The 25,225-nt window shown below is 43.6% G+C and overlaps 1 protein-coding gene across 1 annotated transcript in view; it reads right to left on the bottom strand.

The window, feature by feature from the left end:
• PALM2AKAP2 (PALM2 and AKAP2 fusion) overlaps nucleotides 1–25,225 on the bottom strand; it is a 340,888-nt gene that overhangs the window by 242,617 nt on the left and 73,046 nt on the right. Inside the window, exon 3 of the mRNA XM_064176851.1 lies at nucleotides 13,216–13,346. Within this exon, the coding sequence (XP_064032921.1) occupies nucleotides 13,216–13,346 (131 nt within the window). The remainder of the gene's footprint in view (nucleotides 1–13,215; nucleotides 13,347–25,225) is intronic.

The following is a 25,225-nucleotide window of genomic DNA, read 5'->3' as shown; positions in this document are numbered from 1 at the left end:
TGTTTTCTAAACCCCCATGCCAATCTTCTAAATGCACCTTGCATATAAGGCAAAGTCTGGGGATAAGGTAGAGGTTTGGAAAGGAGGTGGAAGAGTTGTTGAGAGCCCCTCCTGGGGACTCTGGTGTCGGGGAGGGGTGTTTTGTTTCTGTGTTATCTTTTTAACTTGTATATTTCTACATATAGCTGTATATATTGTAAATATCTGATTGTATATTGTGCAAAGCTGTAAATATAAAGCTTCCTTTTAATCTTCAGCTCAGCCGAGTCTAGTCTGGGTGACTTCATAAGAGCAGAGGAGCAGGTAACACCCAAACCATCACATTTCTGCAGAAGCATAGAATATTTGTCCTATTAAGCAGGTCTTTTTTATCTGTATTGCCACTGCAAAATAAGGGAATGTGAAGAGTTCTGAGGAACAAAAATTTGCACAGGATATCTGAGTAGCATCAGTGAGTTTCCCTTCATACAGTGAGAAGCAATTCCTCTGGCAAAGAGCTCAGCTCCTATTATGCTAAAAGTGTGGGAAAGATAATTACACAAATGATCACTGTGGAAGAACTGTGAAAGTACTTTACTCCAAGTCACACAAGAAATTGGAGACAGAGCCAAGAATTTAACCCAAAGGTAATTTCGGGCTTCATCCTGTCAGTTAGTTTCTGCCCTTGAGGCAATTCCCAGGGTCACACTCTGCACCACTTACACTCCCTAGAAGAATGTAGGATGCAAAGAGCTCATCCCTGTGTCTCTTGCCAGCTACTGACTTCAGACCATCCTGTAGATGTACTGTTTTAGCCTGGAGGGTAGATTATTTTAAAACACCTTTTATTTCAGTATGTTTTCCAGTAGAGAGGTAGCCACGCAGGGCTACAGTAATCTCTCTGCCTGTAGAGCTCATTCTATTGAAGTGACTTTTTGATGGTAAAAAACGAATCTACAAAGGGAAGATTCGCTTGTATAGCTGAGTTAGTAAAAACATTCTATCTCATATTTAACAATCTTTCACAGGAGGGACTAAATGCATTTTCCTGGGCATGAGACAGCGTGGTATTGTTCTGCTACATCTTCTAGATCACTTACACTCCACATGTTTCCATGTCTTTTTGCAATTTCTATCTCACCATTAATCCATGTATTGAGAATCAGCTTCACCTTTTTTTCAGAGCATCTTTTCCTCAGCAGGTGGTTTGTTTCTGAACTTACTTTTCTTTTTAGGATGCTGAGATCATATTGGGTGAATTTGTCCTGAAGCAGACTAACAGCTTACAGAGAAGAGAGAGAAGATCCCTGTTCAAGCCCCACCAGCAGCCTCATGCCACTGACACCCAGGTTGTATTAAGCTCTTGTCCACAGATTCTTTTACATGGGTAGTATCCATCTGTACTTCTCAGTACATACCTTTTTGCCACTGTCTCCTAGCCATGACTCCCTGTGTACCAAGCAGCTTTCATCAGCTGAAGGGCTCCTAAAGACAAGCATGGATATTGCTCAAGTCTGACTCAAATGCCCTGAATTTACCTCTTCCTCCAAATATTCTTTGCAAGTCATTAATGACATTTTAAGGCCACAAACCACTCTAGCTGGTTGACCTAGTGACCAAACCTTGCAACAGTAGTCCTAATTGCAGCTTTGGGTGTCAGTTACATAGGCATGCATGTTAAAGATCTTGAACTCATCTTTAATGCCACTGATTCTGTTAAATATCTTTGATTCTTTCCCCTATTGCTTGGCAGCACTGTTGACATCCCTGCTGAGTCCTTTTTCACCTGTGGCTTCAATAACAGCAGATGCCATGCCAGCAAATGGTTCGAAGCAATGTGCATTCATTGCCTAATTTCTCCCACTGTCTTCCCTTTACTGTCCCTTGTCTCTCCCCCATCTGTTTTGACGTTCCTCTACACATCTGCCATACCAAGTCAGTTACTAGTTTGAGTTCTTAGAGCAATTTGGCTGGGATCTGATTCATCAGTGCCTTACACTAGAGACTCACATATCAGTTAATCCTACAGAGCTTATATTTGTATGTCTCTATACATGTCTATGACCACGTTTTACATCATAACATGCTGATCCGGGTTCTCTGCATGTCCTTCATTGTTGATTGGACCACACAATTCATGTGTTGTACTCCTGGATGCCCACAAGCATTTTCCCATCACACTGAGATTCTCCATCACTGTTCATTCACTGTTCTACAGAAAGACTACGATAACTGTGCCAGCAGATGGTTCTCGAGTGCACTTCAATTGGGATTTTACTTTTTTTCTTCAACAGAAACTTCACAATAAAATCTGTTACAGCTGTCCCTTTCTTATCAACCCCGATTGATTCCTGACTGCATAGCCTGCCTGCCTTTGTCTTCTGTGGCCCACCAGCTGGGATTTGCATTGTTTTACGCCTTAGAATTCACATACTGCAGCGGTTTAAAGACCCTGCGGGAAAGCCGACGTGCTTTTCAGACTGCAGATCTCTTAAGAAAGAGGCTAAGACTTGCAATGCCCACTGGGTGGCTCCAGACACTGCACCTCACTCCTCCGCTAACTGTACCTCCACCTCCTCAGAACCGAGTCCAGCTCTGCAGAGGTACGTGTTAAGCGCTGACTGCTAGCAAGTGCGACAGAGCAGCGCCCGAGGTAACAAATACACGATGCACCAGCTACATAATTGATGATTTTTAATGACGATTTGCATCACAGCAGTGCCCAGAGGCTCAGTGGAGAGTGCCTGTGGAGGAAGTAACACTTAGGGCTTAAGCACAACCACTGCACTTAAGGCACTTAACAGAGGCATCTATACTCAAGAGAGAGAGAGACGCTTATATGGGCTGCAGAGCTAATGCTCTTTCCTGACTGCATATGGGACTAAAGGAGATGATGTTCTAAAGGTAGGTGGCTTATACTGCAGCTATACAGGATTAACCTAAGCCCTTAGGAAAAGGGAGCTAAGGAGGTCCAGAACCACAGCAGCACCTTCTCTGACTCTGCAACCAGGAGTATGTGAGAAGGTGTGGTTATAGTGCATGTTCTGACATCGGCAGACAAAGCACGTAAGAAGTCTGACAGTGAGGAGGAAAGTCCTCTGATTTAAGGTGAGAACAGAGTAAATAATCACTGCAAAGCACAAACAAAGTAAAATCACTTCAGACTGTTGCCTGACTCTGTGCCTTCTACTCCTATTTTAAGTATGCCCCAGGTTTGTCACCTCTTTCAAAGTTCTGTATGTCACCTCCACACAAACATGTCTTTTTGGTGCACTATTCTGACAGGTTTTTTTTTCATTTATCCACCAGGAACTCTAAGCACCAACTGTGTGGAAGGAGCTGTTTCACCAGGACTGACCTGTGGTAGAGCCTGTGAACACAGAAAGCCAACCAGCCAGCTAACTCCACCAAAGACAAGCACCATGAGTTTATAAACGGAGACCAGTCCTCGGTGTTTTACTCCAGGTAACAATCACATTTGGTCCATGATTAATATTTAATTCAGATGTAAGGAAGTCAACAAATCCTGCTCCTTATTCTGTACCATAATTTGCTGTCAGTAAACCCCCCTGTCAGTTAGAACAGAATAGAATAGAATAGAATAGAATAGAATAGAATAGAATAGAATAGAATAGAATAGAATAGAATAGAATCAACCAACCAGGTTGGAAGAGATCTCCAAGATCATTCAGTCCAACCTAGCACCCAGCCCTAGCCAGTCAACTAGACCATGGCACTAAGTGCCTCATCCAGTCTTTTCTTGAAGACCCCCAGGGACGGTGCCTCCACCACCTCCCTGGGCAGCCCATTCCAATGGGAGATCACTCTCTCTGTGAAGAACTTCTTCCTAATATCCAGCCTATACCTACCCTGGCACAACTTGAGACTGTGTCCCCTTGTTCTATTGCTGGTTGCCTGGGAGAGTTCTACCAGGCTTAAAAGAAGTGTGAAGATCTTTGATGGCTTTGCATACAAGAGGAATTGTGGTGATTCAACACATATAAATAGATGTGCTACGAAGAGAATTCCTCATCTTGCAAATAGCACTGCATGGAAAGTCATCTGAATTTACTGGCTTTCCAATGTTAAGGCCAAGGAGGCTCTGAAGTTTTACACTTGATAGTCTACTGATGGGTCTCATGTGGTATGGAAACAGAAACCCAGCCTTGCACAGAGTGTTCATTTTAGTGAAAGGCTGCAATGACTAAAATTGCATTTTCCTTCTCGCTCCTTTCACAACAGGCTATATATAAGGTGATCTACTGTAATAAAATTTTTAATCCATTGAGAAACTGATGCTACTTTATACTGTGTTAGCTTGCCTGAAACAAAAGGTGTCCATGAAAACTTGCTTCTGCCAAGGGCTTAGTATGTGTCCCTTCTTCCTTGAGCAGTATGTCTCTTAGTCTATAGCATACTGACACGGACAGAGTGTCAGAAGAACCTGAAGCGGAAATTCTTTGACACAGAGACAGGGCTTTGGAATTTCTTCTATATCTTGTTCCCAATTTAAGCAAATAAGTGTCTTTAGCAAGGTCTATATCTGGTGCACGGGTTTGAGGAGAGTAGACAGTTACAGTGGAAGGAGTCTGTGCTCAAGTTGAACAGTTAAGCCTTTTGCTCATTTCATAAAATGTATAGCAATGCTCAGGAGTTGTGGAAGGTCCTGAGGCTGCTAGTCCTAAATCCAGAACAACTGCTAAAACCCTGGCATGTCATTCTGCCTTTTTAAGTATGGGCCAAGTTTCAGAACTGAGATATAATCTGTGAATATGTGTTATTATTTTATGTAAGGTTTGTTTTGGTTTTCTGTGGGTTTGGTTTTTTTTTTTTTGGTATTTTGTTTATGTGTTTTTTAACCTGTTACGTTTTAAGATACTATCCTGCATGCAAAAAAAACCCCAAGAACTCTTAATTCATTGCTTTTATGAAACCATCCTGCAGGTCTTGAAGAGTTCTTTAATCACATCACAGAGTGGACTCCTTTGGAAATCTGAGATTTCCTGCTGTTGAGGCTTTTTGCTGGTTTTGCTTTGGTCTCTGCTTTCCTAAGAAATGCATTGCATATGAATTGCACCCCACCAAAAGCTTTATGGGAGGTGAAAGATGTGTTGTTTAGGAAACTGTATTCCTTACAGGTTGCCAAAACTGAAATCTGTGGAGCTTCAGTAGATGAGATCAGATATTGATCAATCTTAGCTGAGCCTGGGGACAAACAGCAGCTCCTTTTCACAAAGCTTGATCTTCCCTCACCAGAACTTGGAGAGATTGCCTGGCTATGAGGAGAGTTTCAGTCTTGGAGAGATCACTCAGTGCAACTGGTTATACAAGCAGCATGCAGAGGCAGACTGAGCAATTGTCTACAGTTGCATCTAGCATTCTAGGTAAAACCCCCAAATGATGAATGTACAATATTCTTCATCATCTTCTCCAGCTGACATCAATGTGAAAGCTGCAAAACATTCCCCCTTATATGGGCCATACAGTTGGAAGACACGTTGTTCTTTGCCCTAGTATAGGGCTCAGCAATCATTCATGTCTCTGGAGGCTAGGACTGAGGTGAAATGGATGGGATCTTGCTCAGAAGAGGTTTATGTCATCTCTGGTCCTGGCTTGCACTCTCTGCCCTAGGGATGATCTGAGCAGCTGGTTCTGACATCAGATGATTGTTCTCTTGAAGGAGTGCATTCACATCTGTCTTGAGTGTTTTCTTTGCTTCTGTCATGCAAAGACCATTAGCGACAGTCCCATGAGAGACTGAATCATAGCCAGAGTTCACAGTCTGAAACATACTAAGTTTTTATCCTGGGAAGAAGATGCAGAAAATAAATCTTGGCATCAGAATGAAATTAAAGAATCAACACTGGGAGAAAATACTACAGGTGCAGCAGACATGACAAGCTCAGTTGAACCATGAGCTATGATGCACTCCACATTGAGTATGAAATTTAGTGTAGCCCCTATCTAACATCAGTGATACACAGAGCACTTGTAGTCTGTTTATATGATGGCATATTAGCAAGATTTTATTTTCTGCACATCAAATCAGCATGGTGATTTTTTTTTTTCTCCCAGGGCCTAGACCAGTTTTTCTGACAATACTCTCATCTAGACATTTGCTCATAAAAATTAAATTGCAGAAGAAGAGGGCAATACAACAAGTTTTGGAGGAGTTTTCTTTATCTTCTCCTAACCAGATTCAGCCTAAGACTTCGGTCGAGCACAGTAGAACAACAGAGAGCCTCAAGCAACCAAGGTATCTTTTGCTTGAGAAAGGTGGTGCTATCTCTCTTTCTCCATCACTGGTCATCTCTCTTGTGTAAACTTATGTTTAGTATCTCTTTTGGTCCATCAGTTTAAGTGCTTTTCTTGGATAGAAGCTGTGCTTCCACTGCAGTCCCTCTAACAGGCATCTTTTAGTTCAACACATCTGTAGAATATTTTCAAGGTTTTGTGAGTGTAGAAAAACAGCAGCACTCTGAGACAGGAGATGCGGGGAGAGAGTAGGTTTTTGCATGCATTTATCACCTGCCTACATCAGCAAGACAACAAACAGCAAAGACATGTTGCCCCAGGAAAGCTCATGACCCAGTGCACAAATCTGTCCCTGTCACAATTAACATTGGAGCTCACTCTCCATGCTGTACTACCATAGAAAAATCTTTTCCTAATGATGGCTTCCATCAAGGTGCAAGAGGGTGAAGTGCTCCACAACTCCAAAGGCCTTTTGCATGTGAGCTGGATGTGCTGACAGCGAAGTAGCCCTGAGGAAAGATCAGGGGATGTACACGCACCTTGGCCACTGTCTTGCATTGCTTCACCCCCAGGAGCTGTCACACTGCCAGCATGCCACAGGTGTCTCTGGTACATACTGTTTGTGGATTCAGCACCCACTACCTCAAGTTATCTTCCAGGCCCACATGTCCAAAAAAAGGCTGCTCTGCTAGAGCAAGAATTTTTGTCCTTGCAGATGACGGGCACTCCCCCAAGCAACATGAACAGATGTGCTGTTGATTATCAAAGGGACCTGCCACAATCCTGAGGATTCAGTATGTGGGTTTCTTTGCTCCAGGGGCACAACAAATCCAGTCCTGGTATCTCATGCTAGTGTCCATCATCAAGCAGGGAGATATGTTGTCACAGAGTGCTTCATGTTGGCATGCTACATGAAAGCTCCAGAGCAATGGAAACTCTTTACCCTTTGTAGTAAACACAGGCTGCCAGCACGTATTACAATATAATCTAGCAAAACAAAGTAAGTTTAGGAGACTTTCAAATGCTGTGAAGGAACAGCAGGCTTTGGGTGGTTTGCTTTGCTCTATGAATGCTGTCTGTTAATACCTAGATGCTGAATGCCAGCTTTCCATTCACTGCTGCAAAAAAGCAGACTAGCATGTGGTAAAAATAACCACGGGAGGCATGCAACACATTCCAGCACTTGTTTCACCTACAACACGTTATCAGAAACACGTCTGTGGAACTTCATTGGGCATCTGAAGAGCAGCGGAGAGGACTGGAATCTTTCTGGCTCTCCACAACACCCTGAAAGTAGGCTGGAGCCAGGTGAGGGTCGATCATAGAATCACAGAACTGTAGAGGTTGGAAGGGACCTCCAGAGATCACTGAGACCAACCCCCCAGCCAAGATGGGATTCCCTAGGGTAGTTCACTCAGGAATGTATCCAGGCAGGGTTTGAAAGTCTGTGGAGAAGGAACTCCATAACCTCTCTGGGCAGCCTTTTCCAGGGCTCTGTTACCCTCACTGTAAAGAAGTTTCCCCTCATGATGAGGTGAAGCCTTCTATTTTCCAATGTGTAGCCTCTGCCACGGAACAAGCGACAGGACAAGATGAAATATCCTCAGGTTGCACCAGGAGATGTTTTGGTTGGCTATCAGAAGAGACTTTACACTGAAAGGGTTCTCAAACACAGGAACAGACTCCCAAGGAAGGTGGTTGAATCCCCATCCTTCCAGGTGCTTAAAAGCTGAAGAGATGCAGTTTAGCACCAGACTTGGTGATTGTTTACCACAGTTTAGCATCAGAGTTAGGTGATTGTTTGACCTTATGATCTGTGTATCAATACTGTCCCAAACAGTATGTTTCAGGTCTGTGATTTGGAGAATAAGTTTAGGAAAGAGAAATGTTTTTTAATTAATTTTTCACTCTTTTGGTATAATTTACCTCAAATCTATGGCAGCTGCAGAAAACAGATCAGTTTCTCATCAGTTTCACAATGGGAAAGAAACCCAAATTGCCACTTTCCTCTAATACTGACATCTTTAGGAGAACATGAAAAAATAGTCTAGCCTCAATGCTTCTCTGTGTCTAACAGGACAAGTTGTGCTGAGACATTCTAAATCTACAACTGGCTTTGCTCTGCCTTGGGTACAATTGTACCAGCAATCTCACAGCTGGGTTTCAAACTTTTAATAGCGCAATAACATCTTTCCACCTTTCCCACCACTGAGAGATTTCCATCCCACTGAAGACTCAGTGGATGTCAAATAAGAGGTTTTATCTTTTTGTTAAGTCCACTAGACCAACTATTTTTAAAAGAGGAAATGCAGGACACAATAGCAGGATTTTTACCTGGGGCAGGTTAGGCATGCAGGAATGCCAGGAGTCCAGTACCAAGCTTGCTTCAAGTCTGCTTATTCTTCTATTCCCACTTTGCATTCTTGGATATGAAGACTGTTTCTAGTGCTTACATGTTTCAAGTGCTTACATGTTTCTAGTGCTTACATGTTAAAGTAATCCCAACTATCAAATGCTCATTCTGTTAGTAATCCATGTTACATCATCCATATGCCTGCATCTTGACTTGAATCTTGCACTTCTTAGAATCATAGAATCAACCAGGTTGGAAGAGACCTCCAAGATCATCCAGTCCAACCTAGCACCCAGCCCTAGCCAGTCAACTAGACCATGGCACTAAGTGCCTCATCCAGGCTTTTCTTGAAGACCCCCAGGGACGATGCCTCCACCACCTCCCTGGGCAGCCCATTCCAATGGGAAATCACTCTCTCTGTGAAGAACTTCTTCCTAATATCCAGCCTATACCTACCCTGGCACAACTTGAGACTGTGTCCCCTTGTTCTATTGCTGGTTGCCTGGGAGAAGAGACCAACCCCCACCTGGCTGCAATGCCCTTTCAGGTAGTTGTAGACAGTAATAAGATCACCCCTGAGCCTCCTCTTCTCCAGGCTAAACACCCCCAGCTCCCTCAACCTCTCCTCATAGGATTTGTGCTCCAGGCCCTTCACCAGCTTCGTTGCCCTTCTCTGGACATGTTCCAGCACCTCAACATCTTTCTTGAATTGAGGGGCCCAGAACTGGACACAGTACTCAAGGTGTGGTCTCACCAGTGCTGAGTACAGGGGAAGAATAACCTCCCTTGTCCTACTGGCCACACTGTTCCTGATGCAGGCCAGGATGCCATTGGCTCTCTTGTCCACCTAGGCACACTGATGGCTCATCTTCAGCTTACTATCTATCAGTACCCCCAGGTCCCTTTCCTCCTGACTGCTTTCCAGCCACTCAGTCCCCAGCCTATAGCACTGCTTGGGGTTGTTGTGGCCAAAGTGCAGAACCCTGCATCTTGTACTACTGTGTGCTCTTGTTAGTAATTATCAGCAAAATGAAAGTACTTAATTATTTCTCTTGTGTCCTTTGTTCTGCTTTATTTCTGGTTTTGTGATGCAGATTTTTTTTTTTAAATTGCTTGGCATAAAGTATATAGAAATGCTGACTAATAAAGGCATCCTTTTCCCAAATGCTTGTCACTACATTCACTCATGTCTAAGTTTGCCCTGATGCACATATCATTGCAAGCTAAAAGCTGGAGGATGTGATTTCTTGTGTCATGGTAACATGGAAGTCTAACAAGTAAATGGTGGTCTATGCACTCATTAATTTCTGCTGCCCCAGGTGTAATGAAATGCCCTCCACAGAAAGGAGAATCAGTTATGCTAGACTAAGAATAAACACTACAACCATGTGTACATCTTGCAAAACATCTGAGTTTTACAAGAAAGACACTGAAAAATGGATTAGAAAAAGCAATACTTAGCTGAAGCATCTCTGTAATCTGCAAGGCCTTCAACACCACCTAAAAACTCATAGCTGGCTTTGCTGTTCCTATAAGGCAGATACTTGCCTCTTCTGGACAGCATACATGAGCACACACCCTCATTTATGAATATTAGTCTGGCCTCAAACACTATCTCCTTTAGTTCTCTGTTCAAAGTGTCCCAGTTTGCTCAGCTTGTCAGACCTACAAACAAAGATGGATAGTTCTCTGGTGTTCTTGTAGTAAACACAGAGGTGTGAGAAAGGAACCTTTCTGAGTGCTTTAGCACGAGGAGAAGAAGTGGTGGTCTCCACAATGACAGTGGGATTCTCTGCTGCCAGAGACTGGGAACGACATGCCAGTGGGGGCAAGGGTGCTGGTTGCTAACAGTGGTTGGGCACTGGCCTTTATTAGTAAGTTTCACTCTGTTCCTAGAGCATATGTAAAAGATGTAACCTGTTTTCCAGTAAGGAAGACCCCAACATGCATCAGGAACAGTGTGGCCAGTAGGACAAGGGAGGTTATACTTCCCCTGTACTCAGCACTGGTCAGGACACACCTTGAGTCCTGTGTCCAGTTCTGGGCCCCTCAATTCAAGAGAGACGTTGAGGTGCTGGAATGCAACCAGAGAAGGGTGGCAGGGCTGGTGAAGGGCCTGGAACACAAACCCTATGAGGAGAGGCTGAGGGAGCTGGGGTTGTTTAGCCTGGAGAAGAGGAGGCTCAGGGCTGACCTCATTGCTGTCTACAACTACCTGAAGGGAGGCTGTAGCCAGGTGGGGTTGGTCTCTTCTCCCAGGCAACCAGCAACAGAACAAGGGGACACAGTCTCAAGTTGTGCCGGGGAAAGCATAGGCTGGATGTTAGGAGGAAGTTGTTGCCAGAGAGAGTGATTGGCATTGGAATGGGCTGCCCACGGAGGTGGTGGAGTCACCATCCCTGGAGGTGTTCAAGAAAAGACTGGATGAGGCACTTGGTGCCATGAGCTAGTTGAGTGGATAGGGCTGGGTGCTAGGTTGGACTGGATGACCTTGGAGGTCTCTTCCAACCTGGTTGATTCTATGATTCTATGTATGCCACAGGTCTGTCCTAGATGTTTTGACATTGCAGCTGCTATGAGCTTCCACACACAGCATAGTGTGAATCTAATGAACTTGCAAGACCTAAGGCACAGTGGCCAAGCACAGCCCCTTGGCATCAACTCGGTGTCCTGTCCTTCAGTAGTTTTCTATCGCGATGGTGAACCTCCTTAGTCTGTCCTCTGTCAATCTTACTGAGTGGCTTTGGGCTCTTTCATAGTAGTGCCACTGGATACTCCATCGTGCACTTTCAAAGAATCAACAGGTACACATGAACGTATGAATGGTGTCCCTGTAATTTTCCTGTCTGAATATCCCCTGGGAATACAGAGGGGAAGTGTGGCAGCAAGAGAGTCCTTTGAGGATGAGTCCATTCTATTTCACTCCTCCATGTAACATGCTTGACATCCTACCCCTTCTACAGTCCTGTAACTTCTCAGACAATATGACACATCCAGATGGGCTCTGGATGTGTCATATTTTCATGGGTGTAAACTGTAATTATACTAATGACCTCAACCTCTATGGCCTTATCTCTATAGTTCAGGTGGAATATTTTCTTATTTAAATTAGGGGGTTTTACTGTCCTTGGAGTTCCCTTAGAAAGATAACAGGGTGGGGGGGCTAAGGACACTAGTGAAGCTGTCAAACACAGGAGAAATCAGCTGACCAGATTTGACAGGTAGGTGGTTACAGCAGAATAGAGCTTCATTACTTCCAAATATTGAAAGATTTTGTTTCATGGCTGCAGTTAAGGAAGCAAAAACCCAAACCATGGAGGCAAGGGTTTTAAACATTTTCATCCCATATTTTGGACTAATTAAGCAAAGCAGACTTCATTGCCTTCAGTGGTGGTAATCATGTAGCTGTAATTAAGCACAAGCTGAAGTGTTTTGCTGGATAGTGTCAGAGAATTCAGCACCTTATAGCATTCAGCACTAGATGAGATATGCATTACAGAACATACTTCTGAAGTTCAATCCATATATTTTTTCATCTACTGTATTAAATTATGGAGGAAACTACCAGATAACATAGGAAATCTGAAATAAAAAGGGGTTTTTTTAGGTACTGTGTTACCACAGATGTAGAATACAACACACATTCTCAGATCAGCTCTAATTAAATAGAATTACAGGGCAGACACCAGTATTGTGACACGCTTACAGTCATGTTGATAAACTTCTGTCCACAAAGAAGTAATTTAGTGTCATCCAAGACTAGAGTAAATTTGCTTGTATATATCCTTAAAGAAATATTTTCAGTGATTTCTCCACGAAATTTCACAAGAAACCTGGCATAAAGCAAACTGAGTTCACCAGATGCAAGGACTCAACCCTTGAACTGTTGGTCCTATTTGTTTGAGGTTTTTAAACGTCACTTATATGTCTCAGATGACACCTTTGTAAAAGCTGTCATGCCAAATTTGACCATCGCTGACAAAACTCTACATTTATGTAGCTGAAATGGCAGAAAAAGCAGTTCTGGGATTTATCCTTTGGAGGATGACAGCATTTTCCTTTAGAGATTGTTTTTTGTAGCAGAAGAAAGGGAAATACAAACGCTGGGACAAATGTCAATTCATGGATGCGATGCAATGCAGTGGGAAACTGATAAAAGGAAATAATTGTGATGCCAAAAACTTTGCTCCTGAAAGGAGCAGATATTTGATCTGATGTTGCATTTGGAAAAGTCATTTGCACCAGTGAAATATGAGTACTACAGAGTGCCACCCTTCTTTGAACTCCCTTTGACTATTAGAGGTGTAAAGTAATGGAGAATCTCTCAAGTGCCAATCAAGTCATAGATGTTCATCTGAAGCAGAAAGTCAGCCCTCTTTAGCTGCCTTGTGGCAGAAATCCATCAAAATCCATTAAAAACAAAGACACCAGCACAGCTCTATCTTGCAGACCACGGATGTCTGAGATCCAAAGTCTGGGCATGTTGGGCTGAATATGCACCTGCCTTTACACTCCTCCTTAGGAAGCTGCTATCAGCTGCTGCCAGAGTTGAGGCCCCACGTGGGAAAGGTCTCTAGCCTTACCAGGAGGGATCACTCTTATACAAAGAGAAGGCAAACTGTCCCTACCTGTGTATGTTTTCCTCCAGCTTTTTCACCTTCAGCTCATCCTCTTCTGACTGTCTCCTTCTGGCTTCTTCCTCTTCTGCAGAGCCAGCAGGAATTCCCTGTAGCAGCCATTTTTCTCGAAGAGCTTTTGACTGCAAGGTAAAAAACCCCAAGCCTTAGGAGCAGACAAAACAAAAATTATGTGAAGGCTGAGAAGGAGCTGCCTCTGCTTCTGAATATTTGGTTGTCCCTGCTGAATTCCTAATTACTGACTTAGTAGATTTCAAGCAATCTATCAGTGGTTTATCCAGATGTCAGGTCTTTCAGATTTACAGTATACATTTTATTTACCACCGATGCCTTAATGTGAACTTATTTTTAGTGCTCAATAAAAACACGAGTTCAAACCATGCAAAACTGCCAGTCCTGCAAGAAATTAAATATTTGAACAAAAGTGTTTATCTCTTGGGAACGATAAGGCGTAGAGTGGAAAGACTGAAATCACAAGCTTATTAAACCTTCAGAACCAAAAGAACAGTGTGCTCTAAATGTAAAGTGTTTCATGAAGGATAAAATTACCCTGCTGTTAAATTAATCAAAGATGTTGTTTTTGATTCGTACCACAAATGTGTCTCCATACATTCACAGACAGGCACACAGGCAGCTATACATTCACACAAACACACATGTCACCTCTTAGCCAGACACAAATTAAAACAGATGAACAGAAACTACGGCTATTTCAAGGCACAGCAACACTGTTCCAGGAAGCAGCAACAGCCTACACCCTACAGAATTATTTCTGGGAGTTCTGCTACGCCTCCTACCTCCCAAAAAGGGCTACAGCCTTTCCAATGGCCACTGCCTAATTCAGCTGCAGCTCACCCAGGAGAGCTCACCAGCAGAGATGCACTGGTAGCAAGAAATCTCTTAAATCAGCCTATCTGTCTTCCTTGGCCCAAACCTTGCTAGAAGGATGTGGTGGATCAGTTGGCGGGCAGAAGAAACACACATCTAACAGAAGATCAAGAGCCCAAAGCCACAGAAGACTTGGCCCCTTGACAAGAAGGAAATTGAGCTGCTGGTAAAAACAGTCAGCCAAGAGAGATTTTTCCAAGCTAGCCCCTTGGACTGGTCAGAAAAGAAAAGCCTTGAGTTTTATTTTGTGAAGTCACTGTCCATAGCAGCTCAAGGAACCAGCTGTGAGAGTATGTATCCACTCCAGCCAAAAAGCAAGCTATCAGTTCAAAGAAGCCAGAATTTGCAGGCTGGCCACACATGCAGTATCAGTCTTTTCAATGCCACGTTTGCCGCTAGCCTAGAACCTGATTTGTGCAAACTAGGTATAAAGGGAACACATTTACCACCAATAGAAGGCTTCAAACCCATCCCAAAATAGAGATATTTCTGAAGTGACAGACAGATTCATTTTTGAGTGTATATATAGACACAGCATCTATGCACAAACTATTCTTGTCACTCCATGGCCAATTTGACATCAGGCAATTAGATGTTGACAAGACAGCAGGTTGAGGGCAACATAAAATACACAAGCTAGCTGGACTTCATAAACGAGTCCATCTTTCACTGACTCTAACTGTGCTGCATTCCAGAGGCCTTCTAGGCAGGTCTTAAGTGATTTCTATGTGAATGAAGGATTTTGCATGACAGAAAAGGTTTTGTGCTCTTACACCATGAAGTCATGTTCAACAATCACTATTGATGTACTTTATGCAGCTGAACTTAGCTTTGCTCATGGTCTCCAAGGTGTTAGTTTACAAAATGTTAGGGGTGGCTATCACTAGCCACAGTTTCTGCTGCTCCTTTTGCTGTCACAACCATCTACTAGGTCTTCCTGTCCCATTTTATGGTCTGATAAAGAGATTTCTCTGTGAAACCTTGGCTTTCCTGTTCAGACCAGCTGATCAGAAGTCTGACCAGCTCATTTAGACTCAATGTGCTATTCAAATGTCCTCTCATCAGAAGACTCCCATGTCATCACACGTATCAAGAAACAAAGTGTGACAGTCAAAAACGAACTTACAGATCCTGAGGTGCTAAGCATTCAACATCCTGTGCTTTGGCATTTAAGAGACGTCAGTAGCACAAGTCACAGTATCACAGTATCATCAGGGTTGGAAGAGACCTCACAGATCATCAAGTCCAACCCTTTACCACAGAGCTCAAGGCTAGACCATGGCACCAAGTGCCACGTCCAATCCTGCCTTGAACAGCTCCAGGGAGAGCAACTCCACAACCTCCCCGGGCAGCCCATTCCAGTGTCCAATGACTCTCTCAGTGAAGAACTTTCTCTTCACCTCAAGCCTAAATTTCCCCTGGTGCAGCTTGAGGCTGTGTCCTCTTGTTCTGGTGCTGGCCACCTGAGAGAAGAGAGCAACCTCCTCCTGGCCACAACCACCCCTCAGGTAGTTGTAGACAGCAATAAGGTCACCCCTGAGCCTCCTCTTCTCCAGGCTAACCAATCCCAGCTCCCTCAGCCTCTCCTCGTAGGGCTGTGCTCAAGGCCTCTCACCAGCCTCGTCGCCCTTCTCTGGACATGCTCAAGCATCTCAATGTCCCTCCTAAACTGGGGTGCCCAGAACTGAACACAGTACTCAAGGTGTGGTCTAACCAGTGCAGAGTACAGGGGCAGAATGACCTCCCTGCTCCTGCTGACCACACCATTCCTGATGCAGGCCAGGATGCCACTGGCTCTCTTGGCCACCTGGGTACACTGCTGGCTCATGTTCAGGCGGGTATCAATCAGCACCCCCAGATCCCTCTCTGTCTGGCTGCTCTCCAGCCACTCTGACCCCAGCCTGTATCTCTGCATGGGGTTGTTGTGGCCAAAGTGCAGCAACCTTGCACTTGGAGCTATTGAATGCCATCCCATTGGACTCTGCCCATCTGTGCAGGTGGTCAAGGTCCCGCTGCAGAGCCCTTCTGCCCTCCAACCCAGCCACATCTGCCCCCAGCTTGGTGTCATCTGCAAACTTGCTGATGACTGACTCCATGCCCTCATCCAGATCATCTATGAAGATGTTAAAGAGGATGGGGCCCAGCACTGAGTTAGTGGGTACCTGCTGGGCTACATCCAGTGCAAGCAACCTGAATGATACTCAGTTGGAAAACAACTCCCAGGTTGTTTTCTAAACTTCAAAAATGAAGACAGCCTTCTCTGTTTTAAACCTCTTCTAGATATGCTCCAGCAGACCTAATAAAGCCTCTGGCAAAGTGCTGCTTGGACACGACTGAAGATGTTAATAGTCACACCTCATTTGCTACAGGAGAAGAGAAAAAAGCCAGACTTTCCTCAGGGTGCTTCTACAGAATCTCTATGGTGGTGCTCAGTCCCTTTAATACAACTGCTATGCACTAAAAAGAAGGAATTTTGTGCAACTTTTCTTTTGCTCTTTGTTTATGTAAAATACTTAAGCTACAAAATCATGTGATTTCTTTCTCCCAGAAGCCTCCTTTACTTTTTGACCTATTAATAGCAAGAATTTGAAACTGGAAAGCATCAATGAGATTTTTTTTTTTTTAAAGACATATTTAGAGACAAGAATGCTATGATCTACTAACAACCCTCCCTCTTGGGTGAAATGTCAGCATATTTTATCTAAAACAGGAAAGCCAGTAGCTTTGATGTTTCTGGCTGTCTTTTTTAAGATGAAAATTAAGGCATTCATTAAATACTACACTGAGGAGTCCAGACAAGAAGACTCTGAGAAATGGAAACATTTTTAAGAAGCATTTCTTAAAACTCAGAGGGTCTATTTGCCAAGGCATTGAGGTTACATATATTTACACACCCACTGAATTTATAACAGGCAAACAGGCAGGCAGACATCAAGGGACCACATGCAGCCATCTTGCTATTCAGGAAACATCTTCTCACCCTGACAGACAACTGCTGAGGCAGTGGGTAGGGAAGGAATATCTCTCCTGCTTTGATCAAACTTTTCCCAGAGCATTTTTTCCAGGAACTTGCTGGGAATGCTTTAGCAAATATAATGAGACCAAGGGTGGGCAGAGTGTAATAGGGAGGTGGTAGCAGAGCTGCTCTGTGTGGCTGGGCACAGCTTCTGCGTAAGAGACAGTCCAGTGAGGCAGCAAGATTCAATTCAGATGGGAAACAGAACCAGATGTGGCTTGGGAAAAAAAAGGAAAAGAAAACAAAAGAAAATCAGTTCACTGCCACCTGTCTCCCACACCTATGAAATTCAGGTTAGAGATGCTTCTTGAAAAAAATCTTATCCCAGGAAGAATAGGAGATGTTTCTCAGATATTCAAAAAGGAGAATGTTTGCATGAGGATGGAGTCCAAAACGAGCCAGCTGTACAAGTTATGCCTGCTTAACAATGTTGTACATTTGCTTTACTTAACAGTCTGGGATTAAAATGGCCACAAGGTAGTATTCCAGCATTGCTCCTCCTTTGTCTGTCGTGAATTTTAACTCTCTGCTGCGCCTTGGAGCTTCTTTCTGCACCAAAGTTGTGTTATGTGATTAGACACTGTCAAAATAATAGAGAGATCCAAGACTGGCCAGATAGAGGTGTATAAATATAGGTATTTGCACAGCTCATTCCAATACTGGCATGTGCTGTACTTTCAGAAGGCACCACTTCACTGGTGCGGAATCAGCTATGCTATGTAGGGTTTGGTGTAAGTGTTCCTTCATTTACTGCAAGAGTACAATTTCTTCAGGGCTAAATCCTTCATCAGAAACTAGACCATGCCATTAAAAAGGCTCTCTGTTACTGAAGCAGAAAGGGCACTGGACTTATGACACTCTAGGTCACTGTGGTTCTCAGGTGATTTGATTTCTCCACACACCATTGAGATTACAGAGATGACTGGCAGATTCATGCCTATCTTCTTCAAGCATTGAAAATCAGAATGGCTGCTGAACCATGAAAAAAAAAAACCAACCCAACCAACCAACAAACAAAAATCCAACAAAAAAACCCCACACCTCCAAACCAAAACAGAACCAACCAACCAAATCAAAACAAAACATGCAAAACAATAAAAACAACAACCACAACAACAAAAAAACAAACCCAAACCCAAATCAGCTCATGATTCTGTGAACAGATAGTGGTGAGGACAGAAACAAGTGAACAGATGTTGGACAGGCCAGGAAGAAATCACGCCAAATGTCTGAATGCAGTAGATGCAGTGATGACCATAAATATCGTGCACAACTCTTTTACGTGCTCTTTATTTCAGTTCCATTTTTCAGGACAGTAAAGCTTGGGGATTTAAGATGTTTACTTTCCTAGCAAAGGAAATAAAGTACAGTCCCTCAAATCCACATAGAAAAAAAATGAATGCTGTACTGAAAAGAAGATCTTTACATTCAGTGCTGCTTTTTGCTTTGATGTGGCACCAAATGTGTATCAAGGGACATTTTATTTTAACAATAATTTCATATATCATTATGCCCATTGCATGCCACCCCTGGACTCCCTGCTGGTGAAAAGTGAAACCATACCCATCGGTCTTGCTGATTTCAGACTTAGTTTCATAAACATTGCTCATAAGGAAGAACAGAACTGCAGTCCCACATGAAGTGTGGCAGTGCCTATCCCTGAAGCCTAGATACATCTGTCAGCCCAGAGCATTTGACTCTTCATGATGGTACTAAAGCCAGTTCTTGCTGTGATGCCACCTTTTGAGGTAGTTTCTTCAAGGAGCTTTGTTTTGTATTTACAAGTGGTAAGCCAGTACTCTCTCTCCCTCTGGCTACTCTGTTATTTTCAAGGAGAAGAAAGGTCAAAAGTTGACCCAAGAACAATAAAATCAGTAAAATATATCTGCTCTTGAGGAAAACTACTGAATGTGGACTATTAAGGGTAATGATGCCCTTCTGTACTGTACAAATTGGTCAATAATGATCCCTGGTGTAATTCTGCTGAAATCAGTAGTGCTACATCAAAGGCATTTTTACAGAAATCTTTGCCAAATTGAAATTTTACCAGAAATCTTTTGAGTTTTTGAGGCCTGGAAGCCAACGGACAGCAGCAATTTAAAGCTCAAATTATTTACTATTATATTCTCTCTACCTGCACTCAGCATTCCTGTCACAGAAAGGAGGGGAATGTGGGAGGTTGGCTCCTCGTATTTTCAAAGCTGCATATAACCAGCTCATGCCCTACTAAAAGAGTGCAACACACCTATTCCTTCACTTGGCGGTGTGAGAGTCAGAGACTAGCTTCAAACACTCCCATTAGGATGCTAGCATAACTGGCTGCATTTCAAACTTGCTCTTTGCATTTCAGAAAGCCCCCTTGGTACAAAAAGGCTACGTTTTCCAGGAAGATCTGGAACTCCGATGGCATCATCAAGCCCAGTTTTGCTGTTCAGCAGCTACTTGGAAGCCTCAGCATGGGAACTGCAGCTTCACCCTTAGTCTGCTCTTGTGAGACCCCACTTGGAATACCTGGAATACTGTGTACAGTTCTGGAGCCCTCAACACAAGAAGGACATCAAACTATAGGAGCAAGTCCAGAGGGGTGCCATGAAGATGATCAGAGGGCTGGAGCACCTCTGCTGTGAGGAAAAGCTACAAGAGTTGGGGCTCTTCAGCCTGGAGAAGTGAAGGCTTTAAGACCTTATAGTGATCTCCAGTATCTGAAAGGGGCCTACAGGAGGCTGGGGAGGGACTATTTACAAGGTCTTGTAATGACAGGGCAAGGGGTAGTGAGTTTAAATTGGAAGAGGAAGAGAAGCTAGACATTAGGAAGAAGTTCTTTACATTGAGGATGGTGAGACACTGGAACAGACTGCCCAGGGAGGTTGTGGATGCTCCCTCCCTGGAAGTGTTCAAGGCCAGGTTGGATGAGGCCTTGAGTGACCTGTTCTAGTAGGAGATGTCCCTGCCTATGGTGGCAGGTTGGAACTGGATGATCTTTGAGGTCACTTCCAACCTAAGCCATTCTCTCTTTTATCTTCTCTCCTCTCTTCTCTTCTCTTCTCTTCTCTTCTCTTCTCTTCTCTTCTCTTCTCTTCTCTTCTCTTCTCTTCTCTTCTCTTCTCTTCTCTTCTCTTCTCTTCTCTTCTCTTCTCTTCTCTTCTCTTCTCTTCTCTTTTCTCTTCTCTTCTCTCTTCTCTCTTCTCTTCTCTTCTCTTCTCTTCTCTTCTCTTCTCTTCTCTTCTCTTCTCTTCTCTTCTCTTCTCTTCTCTTCTCTTCTCTTCTCTTCTCTTCTCTTCTCTTCTCTTCTCTCTTCTCTCTTCTCTTCTCTTCTCTTCTCTTCTCTTCTCTTCTCTTCTCTTCTCTTCTCTTCTCTTCTCTTCTCTTCTCTTCTCTTCTCTCTTCTCTTCTCTTCTCTTCTCTTCTCTTCTCTTCTCTTCTCTTCTCTTCTCTTCTCTTCTCTTCTCTTCTCTTCTCTTCTCTTCTCTTCTCTCTTTTCTCTTCTTTCTCTTCTCACCTCTCTTCCTCTCCTCTTCCTCTCCTCTTCCTCTCCTCTTCCTCTCCTCTTCCTCTCCTCTTCCTCTCCTCTTCCTCTCCTCTTCCTCTCCTCTCCTCTCCTCTCCTCTCCTCTCCTCTCCTCTCCTCTCCTCTCCTCTCCTCTCCTCTCCTCTCCTCTCCTCTCCTCTCCTCTCCTCTCCTCTCCTCTCCTCTCCTCTCTCAGCTAAAAGACAGAGGGCTTCTTGGCAGGGCAGAGCCTGTCCTGCCTGTGCATGCTCCCATGCACCTGCCTGGATTGATACAACTGAGGAACACAAGTGCAAGAATGACTGCCATTAGAACTCCTCTGGGATTCCTGGCTTTTACTTTATACCCTGTTCCCATGCCCTCTCTCAACACTGTATCACTTGCTTGCCATATTTTCAGTCAGCCTTCCCGGCCATCCAGCTGGCCCTGACCCAGCTAATGCAGGTTACTCAGTGAGTCTGGGTCTGACCTGCTGGCATGCAGTGCAATTGCCAGCATTAGCAAGGAGGTTACTGGGGCATGTACTGAGATTATAGAAAGACTTGTGTCTTTGCCAGCAAGCCTTCCCTTGCCTTCCAAACAACAGGAAAAAACTATTTATGTAAGCAGGTATGTTAATGTTAGATGTCTTTAACCATACATGAGTAAATAGGCAAATGCACAGAACGGTTGCAGGAGACAAGAACAGCCCACCTCAAAATAAGCAGCTCTTTAAAATGTACATTGCTTGTTTTCCAACAGGTGAACAAAACAGGCTGACTCTCTGCCCAGACACGCAGTTTCCCCATGTGGGATTTCACTGTGAGAGCATCCACTTGCTAAATGGAGAAGTGGTGGGTTCTCAGGAAAACACAAGAGTTTTCACTCTGCTCTGCTGCAAAATAGATGTGCCCTTGTAAGGCAAGGCTGGCCTCGGAACAGAACGGGCAGCAATTTGCAGTTTGCTGTTAGGAGCTGGTTTGGCACATCAGTAAAAGTTTTTATTGCCTTTCTAGTCACCCAAGACTCATTTTTCTAGCCTAAGGAGCATGTCTGCATGCTACGCAGCTATGACTCAAACATTGCCCAGATTAGGGAATTAAGTCATGCTGAAAAATTTGAGCTGGATTGTAGTCTTGACTTAATCACAACGTGATTGCTAACATAAGTGCAATTCAACAACAGAAAGAATGTTAGCTGATGGAGCTTAGCCAGTCCAAGATCAAATACTCTGTTTGTAAAGCAGATTAAATATTATGCCACAGAGTTTGTTGTTGTTCTCGAAATGAACAAAAGATTTCTTAGAAATATTTTAAGGAAGTGATGTCTTAATTATGTTTTTTTCTTAAGAAGCATACAGTTAGCCTGAGAGTTGCAAACGTTTTCCATCACTCAGTTTATGTGTCTTTATCACATAGAATATTAAAATACTTTAAGTGCCTTTTTTTTCTAGCATGCTAAGACCTACCCACTGCACTTGACAGCCTTTTGTGACAAGGCATCAGATGCTGATGGTTTAGCCTCTTCTGAAGTTTCTTCTTAGCTGCTCAAGTACAGGTCACCATGTCACCCAAGTTTTCTCTATGCATAAAATCCTTACTACAATGAACCCTCAAGCTCAAGATCACTAATCCTTAGGTCTCGATTCTGAGCCAATCAGTAGGTTTTTGTCATCTCCGAGGCCTTCTGCTCATCCAAGGGACCAGTGTGCTTGTTGCCAAGGAACCTCTTTCCTGTAGCTCCTGGAACTACAGAGGTTTGCTACAGAGCCACTGGGTTGTAGGTGCATGTGGGGAGATGTGTAAAAAAACACTAAGTAAATTAAGTACATAAAAATAAATGATGGCCACTACTATGTTAAGCAACACCTGGAATCATGGTAGCCAAAAGACTCTTTCCCCCTTGTCTGCTGCAGCTGGTTCACTTATCAGACATTCAGCTCTCCTGAGTATTTAACTTAGTTTTCTTTCTCAAAGCACATGCTCAGCACACCAACAGATCAGACAAACACATTAAACAGTGTGGTGTGGTTGCAGAAATGGGTGAGGGATGACTGAGGTAGGTAACATGATTTGTGTTTGCTGAAGAAGGGCTAGATCTCAGCTGGATGATCCCATGGTAAGGGGATGTGAGAGCACAGCTGCAGCATAAGCCACATCCTGCTGGAGCTCCAGATGCATAGGGAAGGGATGTCTGTGGCCAGCCACCTAAGATATGGGTAGATGATAGCTGTAGTCCTATATTCAAGAGAGATGCTGAGGTGCTGGAATGTGTCCAGAGAAGGGCAACAAGGCTGCTGAAGGGCCTGGAACACAAAGAGAATGGAGAAGAGACTGAGGGAGCTGGGGGTGTGCAGCAGCCTGGAGAAGAGGAGGCTCAGGGGTGACCTCATTGCTGTCTACAACTACCTGAAGGGAGGCTGTAGCCAGGTGGGGGTTGGTCTCTCCTCCCAGGCAACCAGCAACAGAACAAGGGGACACAGTCTCAAGTTGTGCCGGGGGAGGTATAGGCTGGATGTTAGGAGGAAGTTCTTGACAGAGAGAGTGATTGGCATTGGAATGGGCTGCCCAGGGAGGTGGTGGAGTCACCATCCCTGGAGGTGTTCAAGCAAAGACTGGATAAGGCACTTAGTGCCATGGTCTAGTTGAGTGGCTAGGGCTGGGTGCTAGGTTGGACTGGATGATTTTGGAGGTCTCTTCCAACCTGGTTGATTCTATGATTCTATGAAGGTCTTGTGCTTTGTTTAAGAAAATCTCAGTAATGGAAACTGCAGCTGCAGATAGAGGCCAAATTGAGAATGTTTGAGTTCTTTTTTTTGTTTGCTTGGGCTTTTTTTTTTTTTTTTTTTTTATTTGTTTGGGGTTTTTTGTTTGTTTGTTTAAAAGCATCAATTACTTTATGCCCTCAGTGTAAGCTTCCTGTCCATTAGCAAGGTCACCAGTGTTAAGTATTTTGTGTGCATTGCTTTTAAATTGTTCAGGTCCTGCATTTTGTTTAACCTTGTAAACTAAACAGCCAGCCATTTCCATACAAAGATGAAGAAGAAGAGAAACAAAGTCCAAGCTCCTTCAGATGCAACGAAAGCCACCACAGCAAGAGACCCTGTCAAAACTCCATGAGAGAAGACACAAAGTTTGTCTGTCTCTTGTGCCATTCGTCAGCTACAAAGCACTGGTCTGTACAGTCTAGTTTCACAGAGTGGAGTCATAGGTATGACCTGATGCAAGGTAGGCATTTCTAGTGCTCATTAAAGACATGAGATGACACTGAGACAAAAAAAAAGAAGACATCAACCATTGGCTCTTTTCTACACATGCATTTCTATGTATCCAGGTTACCAGAAAGTTCTGCTTGAAGTACCAGGTGAAAACAACAATGTTTCTACCTAAGCTGAAGAGTTGGGGTGCTTTGTTCCATATCACTCTTGAGAAAGTCTAAAATTTCAGACTTCTTCAGGGCAGGATAATGATGATGGTTCTGTCCCACTGTTGGGTGTTTCACTTGGGGTGAGATTAAGCAAATTGATGACAATAAACTGCTAGCAGCCACTAGAAGGGCAAGGGGATGGATGAGTGGACTGGGCTGCTCTAGCAGGCACACACTGATAATTTCCTGTCTGAGTTCAGTCTGTTCTTGGCTTCTTTCTATCAGTCCTTCCCACACACATGCATCAGTCAAAGGAGGCATAAAGAAAAGCTATCTTTCAGAGATTCCCTTATTTTCTGATCCTAGAAGTCCTTACAGTCATTGTTTTTAGCTGAATTCAATTCATGTGAATCTATTTTTGAGCATGTATCAGGCTGCTAGCACGGTCTAGGGTTGAAGTGAGCTGTAAACATCCTCAAGACACTTTGACATAGTCTGGCTAAATCAAAAACTTCCAGAGTGGCAATGACCTGCTCAAAGGACCTTGTTACTGGCTAAAACATGAATGCCAATTTTGATGTGTTTCAAGGAAGTCCTGCCTGTGTGTGGACACTTACTTTCATAGTCATACCAGGACAACTCTGCCCTGGTTCAAAATATGACTCACACAACCATACCTTTTTACTGAATAAAAGCATTCTCACAGAGGAATTACAACCAGGACAACTACAATAGATTACATAATTCATCTCTGAGGCAATGACGTGTAAGCAGATAAGAAACACGAATTAAAGCACCAAACCTTTCATCTCTTAGGGTCGTCACTTTGTGTAGCCAGCCTGGAGAAACTGTTGCACTGTGACTAAAAGGTTTTATTTGTGAATGGATAATTTGTTTTCTTACTATTTGAAAAGAAAACATATAAGGATTTAAAAATAAATCCTTCCTTTCCAACTGCTACTTCACAGCAAGGATAACTGAAGATTTCTTATGTTGCAAGTCTGGAGACTGTGCATGGCATCATCAAACACTTTCCTCTGTACTTGCCAGTTACCATTTAGTTTAAGGGTTAGCTTGTTTAAAAACCATAAAGGAGTTCAATATAAAGGCCACACCTTGAGTCCTGTGTCCAGTTCTGGGCTCCTCAATTCAAGAGAGATGTTGAAGTGCTGGAACATGTCCAGAAAAGGGTGACGAAGCTGGTGAGGGGCCTGGAACATAAACCCTATGAGGAGAGGCTGAGGG

Source organism: Pogoniulus pusillus, chromosome Z, assembly GCF_015220805.1.
Source record: "Pogoniulus pusillus isolate bPogPus1 chromosome Z, bPogPus1.pri, whole genome shotgun sequence".
NCBI classification, from domain to species: Eukaryota; Metazoa; Chordata; class Aves; order Piciformes; family Lybiidae; genus Pogoniulus; species Pogoniulus pusillus.
This window is presented reverse-complemented; position numbering and strand designations above follow the sequence as displayed.